The sequence below is a fragment of the Solanum verrucosum genome, unplaced genomic scaffold, assembly GCF_900185275.1.
Source record: "Solanum verrucosum unplaced genomic scaffold, falcon-dt-bn FXZP01000049.1, whole genome shotgun sequence".
Classification (NCBI taxonomy): Eukaryota; Viridiplantae; Streptophyta; class Magnoliopsida; order Solanales; family Solanaceae; genus Solanum; species Solanum verrucosum.
Genome location: NW_026020221.1, coordinates 8,758,459 through 8,778,419, shown reverse-complemented (window position 1 = coordinate 8,778,419; position 19,961 = coordinate 8,758,459). Strand labels below are relative to the sequence as shown.

The window sequence follows — 19,961 nt, the reverse complement described above, 5'->3', positions numbered from 1 at the left end:
ACGGTCCTGACTGCGGTTGGAGAAGCTGGTGGTACTTGACCGTGATTAGGAGTGCGTTGAGTTTGTTCTGGCTGATTCGGCAAGTCAGCTTTTGCGAAGTAGATAGGCGTGTTGAAAGTAGGGAAAGTGGTAGCCAATAGTTTGGCCAAGTCTCACACTTGACACAATTCTTCCCTCAAGATCTCGAGTTGTTGTTCCATGTGAGCCATTTTCTCTTCATTTTGGATGTCCATCATGTTTTCGAGAACCTTTGGGGTTCTCAATAGGTATCATTATGTTTGCAGCAGCGTTGAAGTCGTCTTTATCAGTCATCTTTCCCTTTGATCAAAGGTTGTACCGTGAGTCAACCAGTTTGCAAGTCCACACAAATCAACGTACTTTTGGGGATAAATAAAGAAAGGAAAACAAAGAAAAATAAAACTATGTTAGTTTGGGAAATATTGAAAGCTGTAACAAATAAGTAGATGTAACACATATATACGCCAATTCGGCGACATTCAAAGAGCATCCTAATATAGAACCTTTTTTTGCCTGAGGTAGGCCTACGTTGCAATTAGTCTGATAATAAATGATCCATTTAAACCCATTTTAGATTTGGAGCAAACATAACTTCATTGACTAAGGTTTGGCTATTACAACGATGTAGGTGGTCGGAAGCCGAGAAATGAAAGTACAGGGGTGACCATAAGGCGTACATGAGGGATAGGCCACATGGCACTTTAAAGAGCTTATGAGGGAATTCAAAGAAGAAATATGATCTACGGCCAGGTTGGAGCATCATCATCATCATCGTCCATATCATAGTAAGGACCTGGGTGATACTCTGGAGATTCGTCGATTTTCCATTCCCAGTTGTTTGAATCCTCCCTTTCATCAAACCCTGTGGAACCATATTCTAAGTGAGCGTCTTCTACTGTTGGAACATGTTCATCCTCTATATGCATCACTCCTCCATCTCTAGGGTCATACAAATTAGGGTCATGCTCTGAGTATTCTTCTGGATCCTCTTCCATCTCCTCAATTAGCTCTCTAGGATCCTCTTCTGGGTCTTCCTCCATCTCTTCATTTGGTTCATCATCAACTATCTGTATAAGATGGTCGATAGATCGTGGGGTCACCTGCTGATACATGGTCGTAGTGATGTGTATGAGGTTCAATAGCTCCATGCCAATTTGATTTGACCTTTGAGTGTCTGTGAACCCCAAAATTCCCTCATAGCTAGGCCTAGCGAGAATTCCTCCTATCATAAACCAAGTATAATATTCAGGCGTGCACCATGATTCAACCCCCATGTCTGAGTTAAGGATATCACACCATCCTTGTACCAAAGTAGCGATCCTTTCGATCGAAATTCTTTCTTCATAATTGACCTCTATCAATGCCATATTTGACCATAGATGAACGCCTTGGGTAATCCCAAATTGCCGGAGGACTTCTAAAGTTGCGTAGGGCTGGAAGCCTTCCAACCCAATCAACTCAATGAAATAGGCCTGGTTAGTTCTTAACAAAGCTCGGCCATGGACCCACGGTAGTCGCCATTGAATGCGGTTCCCTGTGAGGTGGGTCAGGAAAAGGCGCCAACCGTCTTCATCATTTGAGGCATCCCACATGCTCAATCTAGTTGCATGACTTCTGATTTTGTTGCGTAAGTCTGCTTCAACGCCATTTTCTGCATGTCTTTGATAGAAGTGTTCCAACACCCAAATCTGCAGCAACAAGTTACTTCCCTTAAAGTGATCATATCCTCTAGAGCAGAGGGATAATGATCGAAATATTTCTGCCCAGATCATGGGTACGATGGTCACTCTAATAGGTCCCCTAACTATGAAGATGACCATAGGCAGTAGGTTGATGTTGACAAACCCCTTTTTCTTTGGGAAGATCATAATACCCAAAAAGGCCGTCACGAAGACAATAGCCCTGAGTCTCTCCCAATCAACCCTGGAGATGAAGAATTCTTGATGGAACCTATCATAGCTATCTCGACGACCGAACCTTTTAAACAGATAATCCAACTTGACCCATCCTTCATCAACTCTTCGCAAACATTGGCATACCCTCAAACCCAAAGACTGGAGAAAACTTATTCCTGATGTAGTGCACGGGGCCAAAGGTACTCTGCCAGCCAACGGTAAGTCAGCAATTTGACTTATCTCTTTCAATGTTGGTGTGATTTCAAAATCTGTGAACTGGAAGGTCACCGTTGTTGGTTGCCAAAATTCAATCATTAGAGTAATGAGTGACTTGTTTGCCTCCACATTCAGCAGATCAGTTAACGACCCTAAGTGTAGCATAATATCATTTCCGTAGGCCACTCGGATGTTTCCCCACCACTCTTTCAAAGTTCGGGGGACCTCAGTCGTCATCCTGATATCAAGAAGGTTTTGGTTGATTTGCATCTGAAATAAAGGGTAAAAGGTATGATGAGTTTATTTGCTTCAAATCCGTTAAGTGTTTAAGTTTGGATAATTTATATCAATTTCACACAAAGTTTATGTCGTTGAGTTTTAAAGAAAAAACTCATTGACATTTGGGTGGTTTCCTAAATACAACGACAATACTGTATATTGTCTTGCCTAAGGCTATGCAACATGACCTATTCTAAGAGTAAGATTATTTCCTATATGATTGAGAGTGGGACTGAGTAATTGCGAGAAGGTGCACTATCTTAATTGCACCATCTCTGAAACTAAAGAATCCAAAGAGAGTTTTGGAGGAGTGCAGAAACACCCCTCGCGTGTATAGTGTGTGCGTGTACGGTCAAGACTCGATAGAATGTGCAAATGACTATGTAGGGAAAGCAGTAACAAGTAGTGTCTTTAAACAAATAAGGAACACAAGCTTGGATTTCACTTGCGACCTTTCAGTCAAAGCAATATATCAATAACAAGCTGAAAAATATACACGTAATCACAAATCTTGCTCCTAAATTGAGTTTTTCTAAGGTTAAAACCTAAGTAAAGTCCCCAGTAGAGTCGCCAAGTTGGCGCACCCCATTTCGAATTAGCCGAAACAGTTCACAACATTATATGGCTGACACTCTAATTTTTGAAAAAAATGTTTTGTTTGTTTTAGAGTCGCCACCTAAATTTTAAGGAAAATATTAGGAAAACCATTTTTTAAATATGTAAATGTAAACTCTATTTTGATATGCGAAACCAATGAGATTCTGAGTAAAAGTTTTGGTTTCTCGAGGGGAAGGTGTTAAGCACTCCTCAGAGCCTATCCGAAGATAGTCCTTAAACTTAATTTAGGAAAATATAATTAGGAAAACGTGTTTATTTATTTGTTTTAAAATCAATGATAAGTAAATTTTATTATATTTAAGAAAAAAATACAATACAAGGTACGGCATATATTAGTCTTATAAAATAGCTTTAATAGTAGTATTTTATCATATTGTAAAATAAATAAATAAATGTACTTAAATGTATGATAAATTTGTATGTAAAAATATATATAGTTGTAAAATTATCCTAAAAATATATAGATGTTGAATTTGCGAGAACCTGTCGTCTTATTTAAGACATGAAATGAAAATAAGATAGTAGTTGGGTGTGAATACGTAGTAATATGTGATGTGTAATTTGAATGAAAATACGTAAAATGGAGTTTTCTAAAATAGAATAGAATAAATAATACTAGATGTTAAAATATTATATGAAGGTTTGTAATTTTAAATATGTTTATTATAAAGTGTGGTATATACATGTAAGTTGTGTAAAATATATGAATGTTTATCATTCTTTTTACATGTAGGGATAAGTTGACGATAAATTGTATTTGGTAAAATAATGTGTAAAGTGTAGGAATAAATTTATAAAAAAATAAATAAATAACATTCAGGATAGTAGATAAAAATATAATTGATTATGTAGAGAAAATATAGAATATATACCTTTATGTGTATGACATGTACATGTACATACCTTGTATTCTGAACCTGTTAGCATATCTAAAATTTTGAAATAACATATTAAAATATTAAAATGTTTTTAGCAAAGTTTGATCCGAAAAAGTAAGAATAGTCGATACATTTTTTATAGAGAGGTGATGTAAAAGTATATAAAAATAGGCCTAACTATCGAGCCTTATTCTATAGTCACAATTGTTTTTATTAAATATATAAGCATATTTCCCTACTTATTTCTTCTTTTAAAAAAAATATATAATTCCACAAGTTAATTATTTTAAAAGTTAATTATTTTTTAGCCTTTATGTACCTCTAAATTTATTTGGGGAGTCCCAATTCATGAATTTTATGTTTTCCTACTTATATACCTAAATGAAAATTATTTCACCCTTTTGAAATTTCAATAGAGAGTTTTAGATAATAAGTTTTCCTATTCCTGAAGTGCCTAAGTCGATATATACTTTCTTTCCCCAATTTTGAAACACTAGTATTTTAACCTTTGAAATTTCGTTTGGAAAATTCTTAAACTATAAGCCCCTTCTCTTCAACTAAAAAAGCGTAAAAAGGATGTTATAAGTAAAAATGCTAACCCATTTTTTAAAGAAAATATCTTTGTATCATTTGTTCTAAAGGTGTCTCAACTAATTTCATAAAACAAATAATATTAGTTCAAATAAATAAACTTCAAAATAAAAGACAAACAATATATCAAAACTTGTAAGTAAATGTTAGCCAATATATCCAACAATATAATTAAGACTCAAAAGAGGAAGGTTAAGAAATATTGGACTCCTAATTTGCGAGACTCCAAGCGTTGCGATGATCCTAATTGCTGCTGGCATAATATTTTAGGCCAATAACGAGTTCCAAAGTAGAAACTCCAGCCCTCCGGTTGTACATGAAACATAAGAAAAGTAATAAGAGATAAATATTAGTAACTAATTAAACGGTGCGGTAATGTGAGTATGCAAACAAATATAAACCCACATTAAACAAGATATCAGAGACTTGTTAAAATGGCATTTTGACATGTAAAAAACATTTTTTCTTTCACTATCTTGGCAACCATGAGTTAGTGTAAACCTTTCAAATGCTATTAGAATTGCTTACTTTATATATTTTGCACAGTTTTGAGATACACTAAGTTAATCTAGTAAACTAATTGTCCTCAACTAACTTAAAGCATATGTATTCCATGGAAATCAAATAAGCAAAGCATACTTAGGGAGGAAACATGAGAATATCATCAACTTTTAGGAATTTAGAACATAGATAAGTCGCTAAGTTCTCAATATGAAACAAAAAAAAAATACAAGTTATCAATGTTAGACAAGGTGCCCAGCAATTCATGACTAGAGAAGATTAAAGTGTCTTATTAGATGGATACTTGTTTACACAACTAACTATGTTTCGATAATAACTTCTCAATATACCGCTTGTATTTCGAACACTCAAATTACTTCTTAAGCAAAAATAAAACCCAAAAACTTAGCTAAAACTTTACCAAACAACATTCTCTTATAACATATATTTTTTAAAGCTAAAGAAAGACAATAGTTATTCACAGAGAACATATCAAAAATTACATGGCCTCTGCCATGAAATTGGAGGCATACTTCAAGTTTTTTTTTTTTTTTGCGACATAACCGAAAAATCAGATCAAGAGACGCTACATCTAAACATAGTATGACAAGATATGAATCAAGAAATGAACGACTCGAGCTGATGAGAATCTTATCATGAAACAACTACTACACGTCTACATGAATCGATCAATAATTCATTCTAAATGAAAATGCTTCTTACTAATTCTTTTCATCCTTTTGTATGAATAAACTTCCACAAAAAAAAGAGTAACAGAACATAAAGATTCCAGATAAATGGCCAGCAACTATTTAATAACAATAATATTCCTTTCTGAAAATCAAAGACAAAATGTGACTATGAGGGCGATTACAAACCTTGTGTAGAGCAGCAAACTAAGAATTTGTCGTCAAGATTCAAAGTTCAAACTCAAACTCGAAGTTAAAAAAAAGAAGTGTGAATCTTTTCTTTTTGAACGCCCTTTGAATCTCTGTTTAGATTCTTAGATCTTTTTGATTGTTGCTTGATTTTCTGGATTGATGGGATATTTTTTGCTCGATCCTTCTAATGTAAAGAGGCCTGCCCTTTTATAGGCGAGATTGGATTTCAAAAATCTGGATTTGAAACTCAAAATTATCAAAATCCATAGTGTAAAGCAAGGAACGAGTGAAATCTTTGAAAAGATCACCTTTTTCGATTTCTCAGACTTGAAATCTGTTCTTGGGTTTTCTTTCCGATGTAAAAATAGGGGAAAAGGTGGGATTATTGACGGCCGTGGTAGATAAAGGTGATGGAGGGGACTTAAAGTTTATAGGAGGAGGTTGAGGACCACCGGAAATTGCCATTTTCCAACAGTCCATAGGCAATATCGCTAAGAAAAGTTGATGGGAGAGGGTGCAACTATGAGGAGCGTCTGGGGAAGAGACGTTCTAGGGAAGAGGTGAGGTCCTGGAAAGGAGAAAAGGATGCGTTCTTTTCTTGAAGAAGATGACGCACCAAAAAAAAAGAGTACATGGGTCGATAGGGGTGTACTATCTTTGAAAAGTCTTGATTTAATTTTGGCCGTCTGATCAAGTGATCGGACGGTAAATAAAATAAAGGTCTTTTTTTAAAAAATAAAATAAAAATAAATAAAATAAAATAAAATAAAATAATAATATATATATATATTAATAATAGTAAAAGGATGAATTAATTAGGGCCGTTAGATTCAATCGTAGAGTCAAGATGTAAGCTAAAGAAGCACAATCCATGTGCTCGCCTACATGGCACACACGGATTGGCCGGTTTAAGGGGACGTGGATTGTCAAAAATTGCTCAAATTAAATTCATTTAATTTATAACCTCTTCTTTATTAAATAGTCATAATTTATTAAATTAAAAATAATTATTTTGCAAGACTAGCTTATTTGATAAAATTAGTCACTCTTAAAAATTAAATTAATATAAATTAGTAACTCATTAATTAAATAAGCTTTCTAATTTTAATAAATGTACGAAAAATATCTATTGCGACAACAGAAATTATATTTGAGCACAAATAGATTCAATCCTGAAGAATGACATTTATTTTATTATTATTTTTTTTTAAAAAAAAAAAAAGAGAAAGTAAGTAGTAATATATATATATATATATATAATTTTTATAAGAAATAACATTTATGAAATAAATTTATCAAGTAAATTAAATAATTAAAAATCTTTTTGTATTCCTATAAAAATTTCATAACATATATATTTTGTTATTATTATTATTATTAGATGTAGAGAGCTAAAATTGGGTGTCAACAGACTAATCTGGTAGAATCTAGTCTTTGCTCTCGCATAGCCGTATTGATGTATGTGTCTCTTTGGTTTTAGCCTATTATACTTGTTTATAGCTCCTCACAACCCAGTAGTTAATATGATCACATCCTTGATGTTAAAATGTCCAGCTCTGCTTTTGTAAATGATATGCTTATTTTCATCAGTTTTCAAGATATGCAATTTTATGAAAATTTTATATCTATTGGTTTGTCTTAGTTGACTATGAGTTTGAAAATTTAGCTTAAATACTCTTTTGGTTTAATAAGTACTTAAGATAGTTGCTTAGCATATTTATTTGTTTATCATGTTGAGTGTGTTAAGAATAGTTAGTATCTTTTTTCATTTTATCATTACAGTGGTATTTCATATTTGCTATATAATAATCATTGTTGTCTTTTTCCTCTTAAATACATGATGTTTGTCTGTTTTCTTTATTTTGAGTAAATATCTATTCTTCGTTGTTTAGTATCTATATAAGTGTTAATTTGAGTATAATTCTTCTCTTTCATTTTGTTTATGCATGAACTCTCTCGGATTGAGTCATTTGGACTCCACATGTGCTCCCTTGCATCTCGAAATAGGACAAGGAGACCCAATGCTTCCCTTTATCGAGTCAACCGAGTCAATGCATCGAAGAATAGGTCTCCGAAAGCTGAAATACAAGTGTTCGGAGCGAAATTGTGGGTTGTATACATGATGTATCAGCATGATACACCCCAAAAATGGGCTGAAAGCTCTCTTAAAATTCCAGCTCTTGTATTGTGTTATAATTGGGCTAAAGGCCCATCTTTTATTTGAGTATTCTTTTGATAGTTTTAGGATATGTGAAAAATTGGGCCAAAAGCCCAAAGAAAAAATCATTATTATGCTAGTCATCATGACAGGTACATGTGGGCTCTAATGAACCAAAAGTCAAAAGTGAAATTAGGCCCAAGTACTGGCCTAGATGAACAGTAAATCAGACTTGGCCATTTTTTCTCTTTACTTTATTATTTCATATTTGTTTATTTGTCATTATTTTGTTAGTCTTAAGGTTACTACAGTTTAATTTCCCGAACGATAGTCGTTTTGAATCAATTTTCTAAAAAAATTAACTAATTAAGAACTCGCTTTCTTTGATAATTTTTTTTATAATTTTGTAAACTATTGCACTTAGGTATATCTTAATATTTCCCCTTTCTCCCTTTAAATGGTCCTAACCATAAAAATTGCTCAATTTAATTTAAGTCAAATAAATTTTGCCAAATAATCAATTGCCGGATAACCGTATGAGTGGGTGTTCTAGATGCTTTAAAATCCCTTCTAGAACACTAATAAGAACCCCGAACCCCTTTTAAGTTTTCATTAGATTTCTGTTTTTAGTCTTTTGAAAACGATAGTTTTCTTAATTTTACTTTAAAAATTAAGTGACGACTCTCAAAACACCGTCATTTTTAGTTTTTTAAATAAAACAATATATATATATAGTGTGAATATATGTGTGAGATAATTTTCCCTAACATCAAATGACTAGGCCCAATCTGAAAAGAAAAGACAAAACAAAAAAATAAAGAGAAAAGAAAGAGTTGTCCTCTTCAATCTTCATCTAGCTCACCACTACAGTTTGACAAACTCATTATCAGTCAAATAGTATTGACACATTGAATATGTGTTTAAATTAAAAAATATTATTGCGAAAAATTATTTAAATATATAACTTAGTTTACTATATTTTAAAAAATATATCTATCATTTGAAAAAAATTATAAAAATTCTACTCTCTTATACTTTCAGATATATCATTTTATGCGATGCATTAGTTGAATACATCACTTTACACAATGTATCGGGATGTTGAGTGATGTATTCGAAACCAAGACGGAATGTATCGGGACGTTGATGGATGTATCCAAAACCGGTACGCTTTGGGATGTATCTGAATTCCACCAAATTTAAGGGATTTCTGTAATTTGAAAAAGAGTAGGGATAAGATGTAATTAGCTCTTAACACTATGAGATTTGTGTAAAATTCTCTTATATATTATAGATCTAAATTCTTGTAAAAGTGAGGGGTCATTTGGTAGGATGTATAGGAATAATATTGAATATGATATATTAGTATTGTTGATATCACTAAATGTTGATTGTAATTATTAATTATGCTTACATTAGTTATTTATGTTGAAATTATTCTTTATGTAATGTTTGGTTTGTTGTATTAAAAAATAATATTAATTGCATAATGTCTAAAAAAATTTATTTCTTAACAAAAATACTCTTCGCAATTTAAATATGGTTAAAAAGATTTTAATAGGTAATTGTGTCTTTAATTATACAAATACATACATTAAAGTCAAGCACTACTAAACAAGATATTACTAACAAACAAAATTAATGTATACTTTATTTTTTGAAATGCACGCTACTAAACACGATTGTGTAGTCTACTTATGAGAAGTGATCCCTACACTTTGTTTGGACTATTATTACGTATTGTTTCATAATATATCGTATTGTATTGCATTGTGTTGTACTGTATCATACTATATTATTTTAATGAATATAATGTTTGGATAAATTGTATCGTTCTCTGTCGTTACATAATATCACACATCGACAATTTGAATGATAAAACTACAAGAAAAGTAGGGTATGGGTAGAATTACTATGAAAACGTAAGGTAAAAGATGAAATATAATTATTAAATAATAAATTAAGAGAAAATGAAAAGAAAATATTAAGACAACGGCGCAATCACACGAAATCGGCTGTTACATAAAATAAGTCTTTTCGTCGTTATCTAACGATGAATTTAAAGGATAGGATACAACAAAATTTAAGTAACAATTAAAACAAATAATATTGCATCTAAACCAACAATACAATATGATACAACATGTCGGGTAATAACCATCCAAACAAGGTTTAAGTCTACTTATATAATCTAATAAAGTTGGATTAAATTTTAATCAACAAAGATTAAGTTGTCTGGTTGGTAGTAAAGGTCAAACAAATTTAAATCTTTTTTAATGACAAAATTCTTTATTAGAATATTTGCATATCTGTGTGATTGCTAACTAGGTAAGGCATGCCTATGATGTACAGGTGCAGGTGAGTGTGTCCTTTTTGTTTAGGTTTTTAAAGAGTATTAATTATAAATTAAAGGAATATTCGATACTGACATAGCCTACTTTCTCCAGCTTATTTCTTTGACTTCATTAAATATCAGATTTTTTTACAATATAAATATCTTTTTGACTGTTTCCTCCTTTTACTAGAAGACAACTTAAATTATCATAAACAAAAATTATCATTTGATAGGATTTAGGGCATTATAATTCGTATAGATGGAAATTAGTTTTGTAAGAGAAGAAAAAACTAATTGTGTGCTAGGTTATGATGAATTGCCTTTGTCATATCTGAAGATGAAATAATTAATATCCACGTAATAATTAATACATACATTATTAATATTTATATAATTTTAACCAATTACCAAATTATTTATCAATAAGTTATTTGGATTAGTCTTCTCATAGTTGATTTTTGTTGTTATATGCGTTTGTTATAAAATTCTACTTAATTTATATAAATAATCTATGAAAAAATCTTAATTGAATATGAGACTGATGGAAGAATTATTGATTCCAAGACATTTTAATACCTAGGTAACACTAATATTTGCATAATTCTAATCAACTACAAAACGACTTTTAATAATTATTTCCACTAGTCTTTTCATATTTGATATTTGTTTTTTCATATTGTATTATACGCACATGTTAGATCTGGAGCCCAAGTTGCACAAACACACTCTTTGATTGGAGGAAGAATTACTGATTCTAGAGTATTCTAAATAATATAATTCATTCAAGATAAATATGTATCTAAAGATGGATTATTTATTTATAGTGAATATATTTCGTTAAAAAATAACTTTATAACATAATTGATGACAATCAACAATAATAAAATAACAATATATGCAAGAGCAATACATTCATCACATATTTAAATTTGTCATTGATTCGATTATAATTATAACCCATTAAAACAAATTGTTCTTTTATCTCAATTATGTCACTCAAATTAGAATTTAATTTTTTCGGGAGCAGGTAGTAATAAACTAATCCTTTATATAATCTTCCCACATTTTTCAAACAATCTCTTCTCTACACGCTTTCATCACTATTGTTACTTTAAGTTGATTGTTCATCATCTTCAGCAGTAATCATATCATCACGTTCATGTTCACTGAATATTTCATCACTATTTTGATTTTCACACAAAAATAATATAATATACGGCACAAGCAACTACTATTTTCATGCACCTGCATGTCTAATTTATATGTTCATGTCTTGTCATAGTATTCTGAATCTACTTTTTTACGCATCAAATGTTTTTTTAATTATATTACGCAAAGGGACATATCTATAATTAAATAACTCTTTATCATGCTTAGGATCTTTTTCACTTTCCCAGTAGTCCTGCAAATGATATCGCATCCCTTTGTTATTTAATAGAAAGAGATGTTTAATATGGTTGGTGAGCATGTTGTTTAATAGATAAAGAAGCAATCTAGTTATTTTATTAGTAATAGATAGATATGGTAGATAAATATTATGAGTATTTTTTTTATAAAATATGAAAGTTTGGGGTAATTTTTGAATTTTTTTTAAAATTCCCAAATACTAGAATTTGACCCAAAAATATTTTTTTTCTAATATCTGGAAACTTGGAATTCTTACAAATATATTTGCCTAATTATGTAACCAACCAAACGTACTGACCAAAAAAAATTTCAAGTTTTTTAACAAAATTTTCCCAAATTATATTTGGGGCAAGCGGGTTAGTTGGAAAATGTGTTGTAATGAGAAATCTTGGAATAGTTTATAGGCTTTTCAAAAAATCATAAATAAAATAATTAATTTTACTAATTTATCATTTACTCATATTTAGGGGTGTTCATGGTTCGGTTATTAGTTAAAATTAAAACCAAACCAATTTAAACATGTTTTTAAATTTCTAAAACCAAATCAAAAAAATAACCGTTGGTTCGGTTATTGTCGATTTGGTTTGGTTTGGTTAGGTTTTTTCGGATTTTTTCGGTTCGAAAGTAATAAGTTTGTTGAGGACATACGCATCTCGATAGACACAAACACTTAGTACATGAATAATTCACAAATAAGCTATTACACGAACAAAGTGATTTATCCAATGTACCAAGTTTCAGGAACTGAAAAAACTCATTGTCAATAGCATAAAGTTGGTTCAATATTTTGGAGATCTCAACATCTTGTCAATAGACTTTTCAATAACGTTACACCTTAAAATATTGAGAAATTACTTCTCAAAGAAAAAAAAAACCAATATTTCATAGTCAAAACTAATCAATTACCATCTTCTTTAGCTTGAGCTTTAAATTATTCAATGTTGCGTTAATTTTTTTAAAAAATACAGAGAAAGTGTGATCTTTAATGTAATGAATATTGAGGGATTTAGACTTATGGTTTCAATAGTTGGGCTAAAATTTAAGTGTTGGGTTTCAGAAAATAGTAAAATTAAAGACTTCAGTTAATTAAAATTTATCAAAATACATATATTTTATTTATAAATAATTATAAAATTTATATATATAACTTCGCGGTTCGGTTTGGTTATTTTTGCGGTTAATTTTTGGTAAAACCAAAACCAAACCAAATAATATCGGTTTATCAAAATTTAAAACCAAACCTAACCAAATCAAACCAAATATCGATTTTTTTTAATCGGTTTGGTTCGAATTACGGTTCGGTTTGGTTTTATAACCATAACCATGAACAACCCTACTCATATTAATGGACATAAAAAAAATTATGAAAAATATATTACAACTTTATGACTTTGTCTTGGAACTTCTATGTTTGTTTAGGCTTTCAAAGAATATTAATTATTGATGTAAATAGAAAAAGTTAATTAATGTTATTTTGATTTAAGAAGTGAATAAATAATTTAAAACATATATTTTTCACTAGGTAACTAAATTAATATGAGATGGTGGAAGTAGTATAGGCAACTATTTTTACTTACACACTTTTTAAAAAAATATTAAAAAATTGTAATTTAACAAAAAAACTAATTGATTTATTAAATGTTTTTGAAATTTGAATTCCATGTACAAGATAAATTGCCCCCAAGTTTCACTGTGTTATACAGTCATACAGATTTATCCATATATATATATATATAAAATAGAGAATAAGTCGGTAGAAACGTCAACGTTCTTCCTTTTTCTTTTTTTTCCTGCTTCCTCCTTTTATCATAACTCAAAATATCATAAACCAAAATTATCATTTGATAGGGTTTAGGACCTTATAATTCGTAGAGATGGAAACTAGTTTTGTAATTTAAAAACTCGTATGCATTATATATATTAGGGGTGTACAAAACCGCATTGAAAATCGAACCAAACCGCAAACCGAGTCAAATCGGAAAAAATACCCAACTAGTGGTTGGTTTGACTTGGTTTGGTGTTGAAAAAAAAACCTGACTATATTTGGGTTGGTTTGGTTTTAACTTAAAAAAACCAACCCGACATTATATATATAATTTTAAAATTTTATTTTATACATAAAAATATTTACTTTGATATAATTTTTAAATATTTCTTATACTTTTTCATAGTTTTTATCTTTTAATATATTATTTCAAGTTTGAAACTTAGAATTTTGAATGGTTCCATATAGATTATAGCCCATAGATGTTGGTAATTGTAATAAAACTTAAATCAAAATCAAATTAATACTAATGCAAAAAGAAAATCAATTTAACACTAAGAATGTCAATAATATTGAATATTTGTTCTTTGGTTTTACATTTGTTTAGACAATTAAAGTACATAATCTAATTTTAATTTCCTTTAATATTTAGTCATGTTACTAATACTTATTAAACTTATTTTAGCATGATTTAGTGCTTTTAAATTAGGGATAAGGGTTTGAAAAATACCTCAACTTTGGTCGGATTTGCTGTTGTGATACTAAACTTTCATAAGGACCTATTACCTTCCTAGACTATTTAATACCGTATTTTTTACCCCCTGAATTATTTAATAGTGTATTTTAAAGGTATATATGTGCCCACGTGGACACATTACTATTTATAATTTTGCATTATTTTTTATGTCCATGTGGGCAAATATATATGTTTTAAATACGGTATTAAATAGTCTAGGGAGGTAATAGGTCCTCATGAAAGTTTAGTATCGCAACAACAAATCCGACCAAAGTTGGAGTATTTTTCACACCCTTATCCCTTTAAATTATGATCATTTTCATTATGACTTGTTAATTTGCAATATTTGTTTTACGCGATTTCATTATTATTATTTTTTTGGATATTTTAGTGTCATTAATAGGGGTGTGCAAAAACCGAACCAACCGATAAACCGAACCAAAAAAAGTGTTATTGGTTTATTGTTATTGGGTTATTGGGATAACTGTTATTTAATGGTTTTACAAAAAAAAATTATTGGGTTATCGGTTCGTTATTGGTTTTTAATATTGGGTTATTGGGTTAACCGATAACCTATTAAGAATATAATAATTTACTATTTTAATTTTTAGTTATACATATATATAATATATTTAAAAAAATATTAATATAATTAGTAGTATATTAGACTAAATATATAAAACTCTACGCAATAATTAACACTACTTAACAATTAACTCTCCTCTCTACTTTTAGTTATTTAACCTTTAGGTTTTACTTTTTAGTACTACTTATTTACTTTAGTTAGTTTATAATTGACTAATATTAGCTTTTGCACGATTGTAAATATCTGCAATTTGATTAACGTTAGGAATTCAAATTGTGTGTGTGTTTTTTTTTAAATAACGTAAGAACTTCATTTAGTTACCATAAACATGGCCTCATTTGCTACTGTTTTGACTTTTGTCTATGATTTGGTTTTATTTGATTCTCTTTATTGCATAAAGGGGACCTTGTTTTATATATATTATGGTGATCGAAAATTAACCAAGTCTTTGTTGTGATGACCAAAATACAACAAGTTGGTCCTTGTTGTCCCGTTTGGAATGATTATTTTGATGTATGTGTATCGCGTCAAATTATTGGATAAGTCATATATTTGTTTTGAAAGCATTTTCTTATTGGTTAAACCGAAAACCGAACCGTTAAAGACCTAAAACCGATAAACCGAAAACCGAAAACCGATAACAAATATCTTATTGGTTTGGTTATTGGTTTAGCATATTTAAAAACCGAAAATCGATAAACCGAACCGATAATACTTATAACCGAACCGAACCGACCGATACATACCCCTAGTCATTAATCATATCATTGTTTGTGTTGTATTCTTAAGAAACACCTTAGATAGTTGTATTTTGGTAGGACTGAAGAAATATTTGAAGTACAAGTAAATTATATGTTTGTATGAATACTTTACCCAAAAAACCCGAAAAAATCCAAAAAACCCGAGGTTGAAAAACCCGAGTTTTATTGGTTTGGTTTGGTTTGGTTTATAGATTTAAAAATCCAACACAAATGATTTGGTTTGATATTTGAAAAACCCGAACCAACCCGACCATATACACCCCTAATATATATATAAATAAATTATAAGGTAAGTATGAAGAATTTTTATTCTACGATCCATATTGAGACAAAAGGAAAAATACAAATTTTGGAGTTGTCCACTCAAGTTGGCACCACAAGTAAAATTGAAATTGAATACGAGGGTGGAAGAATTACTGATTCAGGTAATACTAATATGTGCATTATTGATACTTGCATAATTCTAATCAGCTACGAAATAACTTCTTAATAAGTTATTTAGACTTATCTTTAATAAGTTATTTAGACTTATCTTTTTATATTAGACATTTGATATTATTATAAGTACGTATCCAGAAATTAGTATGTATATATGACAACATATTGAAATAAGATATTTAACAATTTACCCAACACTCAATACTTCACTTGAGGTCACTTCATTTTTATCTATAAATACTTCTTATTGTCTTACCAAGAAAAATACCTTTTCTCTCTTCCTATACCAAACACTAGCTATTTTTTTTATTTAATGTTTATTATGAATGGGTTCTTCTTATTGGTCGCAAAGTTGCAACTTTGCTACCAACTACTACTACTGCTGCCCAATTTTGTGCGTCGTAATTTGCTGGCTATTAGAGAGGTTTTCGTAATCACGAGTAATGTAGTTTTGTCTGAACTGGCTACTAACGAACAACATGGCGAAAATTCACTATATTTTGAGGGATGGAAAGCATACAACAAAGATCCTTTCGACCTCAAGGATAACCCGAATGGGATTATTCAACTGGGTCTAGCAGAAAATCAGCTTTCAGTTAACATGATTGAAGATTGGAATAAGAGAAATCTACAAGCTTTCATTTTCTCAATCACAAATCAAGATCATGGATTGTTTGAATGCTTAATTAATGTAAGTACTTTATTTTGTGATCCTCTATTCAATATTAGATGGGCAGTTACGCCTTATTTATTTGCGCTTAATGAATGTCTGAATTTTAATTATTCATAGTTAACTAATTAAGTGTGTTTGATTTTTTAGGTCTGAATCTTAATCATTTAAATTCAATCCATTAAGTCCATTTATTTTTTTAAAAAAAGAAAAAACTTCTTAATGGATCTTAAAACATTTGAACAAATCAGATCTATAGGAAAATGTTAAATACCATATAGACTTATTTAATATGCTTTAAAATATCTGCTGGTCGCTTTTCTTGCTCTTGTTTTCTCTCGCTACAAATTTTCTTCATCTATTTTCTCAATCAAACACCAAATTTTTCCTTTTTGAATTGACAAGTTTTTATAATTTTTATAAGTGTTTTTTTATATTAACATTTTTTGGGTGTATTGATATTTGTTATATATATATACACACACGCTTGATGGAGTTGAAGATCTAGTTGGTTACAAAAGTGATGTAACTCTTAATAATTCTCCACCCCAATCTTCAGTTTCGACTGAAAGAAAAAAATTGGCATGAAAAGAAAAATCTCCCTGTCTCAATAGACGGCCTTGAATAAGAAGAACCATTATACCGTACAACTTTTACAGCTACAAAAAAGCATGGATGACACTAGAGGTTCACAAGTTAGAGAACTGGATTAAGGTTTTTGGGAAAAAAGATAAGAATTCTTTAATTTTTCTAATTAGTTAGAATATACATTAGGCATTGATAATATGAAACCTTCTTTATTATTTGATTAGTTGGATTTTTTTATTTATGAAAAGATGTTTATGCTGAATTCTTAAAAAAAAATTCATGTTATACTCCATCTGTTTCAAAAAAAGAATGACCTTTTTTTTTGGTAACATTTTAGTTTCACCTTTTCACGTGACATATTTAAGACCACAAAATTAAAGGGCAATTTTGTACATTTGACATAACTTTAATTTAGGAATACAAGATTCAAAGGTCTTCTTTATTTTTTAAACACCGTGTCAAGTCAAACTAGACTACTCTTTTTGAAACGGAGGGAGTAATAATTTTTATATTGATATGCATAATTTTATATTTGCATATCATATAACTTATTTTTTAATCAAATATAAATATTGAAAATATTATTTTTTAATCAATAAGTAATTTTTTTGTTGAAATGAATTTTTTATAATATTTATTCAGATATTGAAAGCAAACCGTCTTAATCATTCAATGTTTAGATCCATGGACCACATCTTAATAGTCAGATGTTTATTCAGATATGTATATCTAGATCTTAATGTACATCTTAATATTCAGATGCTTATTCAAATTTAGACGTCTTAATCTTAAAAAGAGAAACTTTAATTTAGATATTCAAAAAATGTTTAAAGTTTCAAAGGTCATATTAATTTTAGTGGTAAAATAGGAAAAAATAATAATTCTATCCTGATTTAGTAAGTGATCAAGTAATAGAAGACAAATATTTTTAGTAAAATGCACATGACTAAGATAAATTTTGTGTCTAAGCCAAAACATATTTTATTTTGTTGATGCAGGGGATTGCAAAATTAATGGAGAAAACAAGAGGGGGTAATGTTAAGTTTGATGCTGAACGTATAGTATTGACTGCTGGGGCTACTGCAGCTAACGAGACTCTCATCTCTTGTTTGGCCGATCCTGGCGATGCTTTTTTAATCCCCGCACCTTATTACACTGGGTATGTTTACATAATATTCCGCGTAATCATAATCTTTTATATTTTGCAAATTATTGATTTATATTCGTAAATTAATACAGATTCGATAGGGATTTATGTTGGAGAACTGGTGTACAACTTGTACCTATTTCATGCAATTGCTCCAACAATTTCAAAATTACAATAGAAGCTGTGAAAGAGGCATATGAAAAAGCCCAAAAAGCAAATATCAAACTCAAAGGTTTGATCTTGACCAATCCTTCTAATCCATTAGGCACCGTTTTGGATAGGGACACACTCAAAAAAATCTTGATCTTCACTAACGAACATAGCATCCACCTTGTTTGCGACGAAATCTATGCTGGCACCGTGTTTGATGCTCCACGATTTGTCAGCATCGCTGAAATCATTGAGGACGAAGGAATTTATGTTAATAAAAATTTGGTTCATATTGTGTCTAGTCTTTCAAAAGACATGGGCCTTCCAGGATTTCGAGCGGGAATACTGTATTCGTTTAATGATGATGTCGTTAATTTTGCTAGAAAAAGGTCGAACATTGGTGATCTGAATGAGACACAACATTTTTTAGCTTCCATGCTGTCTGACGATGAATTTGTACAAGAATTTCTCACTGAAAGCGGTAAGAGGTTAAGGAAAAGGAACGAGAAATTCACTAGCGGACTTGAAAAAATCGGTATTAAGTGTTTAAAAAGCAATGCTGGGGTTTATTGTTGGGTGGATTTGAGGAGTCTATTGAAAGAGCCAACACTTGATGCTGAGGTGTCACTATGGAAATTGATCATAAACGACGCGAAGCTCAACATCTCGCCTGGATCTTCTTTTCATTGTCCTGAGGCAGGATGGTTCCGTATCTGTTTTGCAAACATCGATGATCAAACTGTGGAGATCGCGCTCGAAAGGATTCGAGTGTTTGTGGATACTAATGTTATGAGTTCGAGTCCTAATTCTCTGATTGCTCACTCCATTCTGTTGTAATTCCTAAGAAATTGAAGTTTTTATCATTATTCTTTTCTGTTGTAATAAATACTATATGAAATGAAATATATATATATAAGTTTTTGGTCTATCTATGACCCTTTTATCAGGGAGGAACTATTTAATTATTATTATATTTATTAAGTACAATAATTAGCTAATAATGTCAAAGTTAACAGGTAGGGATGTTCATGGTTATGGTTAAAAAATCAAATCGAATCGCAATCTGAACCAAACTGATTAAAAAAATTGATTGGTTGGGTTTGGTTTTAAATTTTGAAAACCGGCATTATTTGGTTTGGTTTTGGTTTTACTAAAAAAAACCGCAAAAATAACCAAACCAAACCAATAAATTAGATATATAAATTTTATAATTATTTATATATTATTCACAAATAAAATATAAATATTTTATTAAATTTTAATTAACTTAAGTCTTTAACTTTACAATTTTCTCAAGTTCAACACTTTAGCCCGACTATAACAATCCTAAGTCCAAGTCCATA

The 19,961-nt window shown here is 30.2% G+C and overlaps 1 protein-coding gene across 1 annotated transcript; it reads left to right on the top strand.

The window, feature by feature from the left end:
* Nucleotides 1–16,385: 16,385 nt before the first annotated feature.
* Nucleotides 16,386–19,455, top strand: LOC125831498 (1-aminocyclopropane-1-carboxylate synthase 4-like). Its single transcript, XM_049510674.1, has 3 exons — nucleotides 16,386–16,754; nucleotides 18,320–18,480; nucleotides 18,561–19,455. Exons 1-3 carry the CDS (start codon nucleotides 16,386–16,388, stop codon nucleotides 19,453–19,455), a joined length of 1,425 nt encoding a protein of 474 aa, XP_049366631.1.
* The last annotated feature ends 506 nt before the right edge of the window (nucleotides 19,456–19,961 follow it).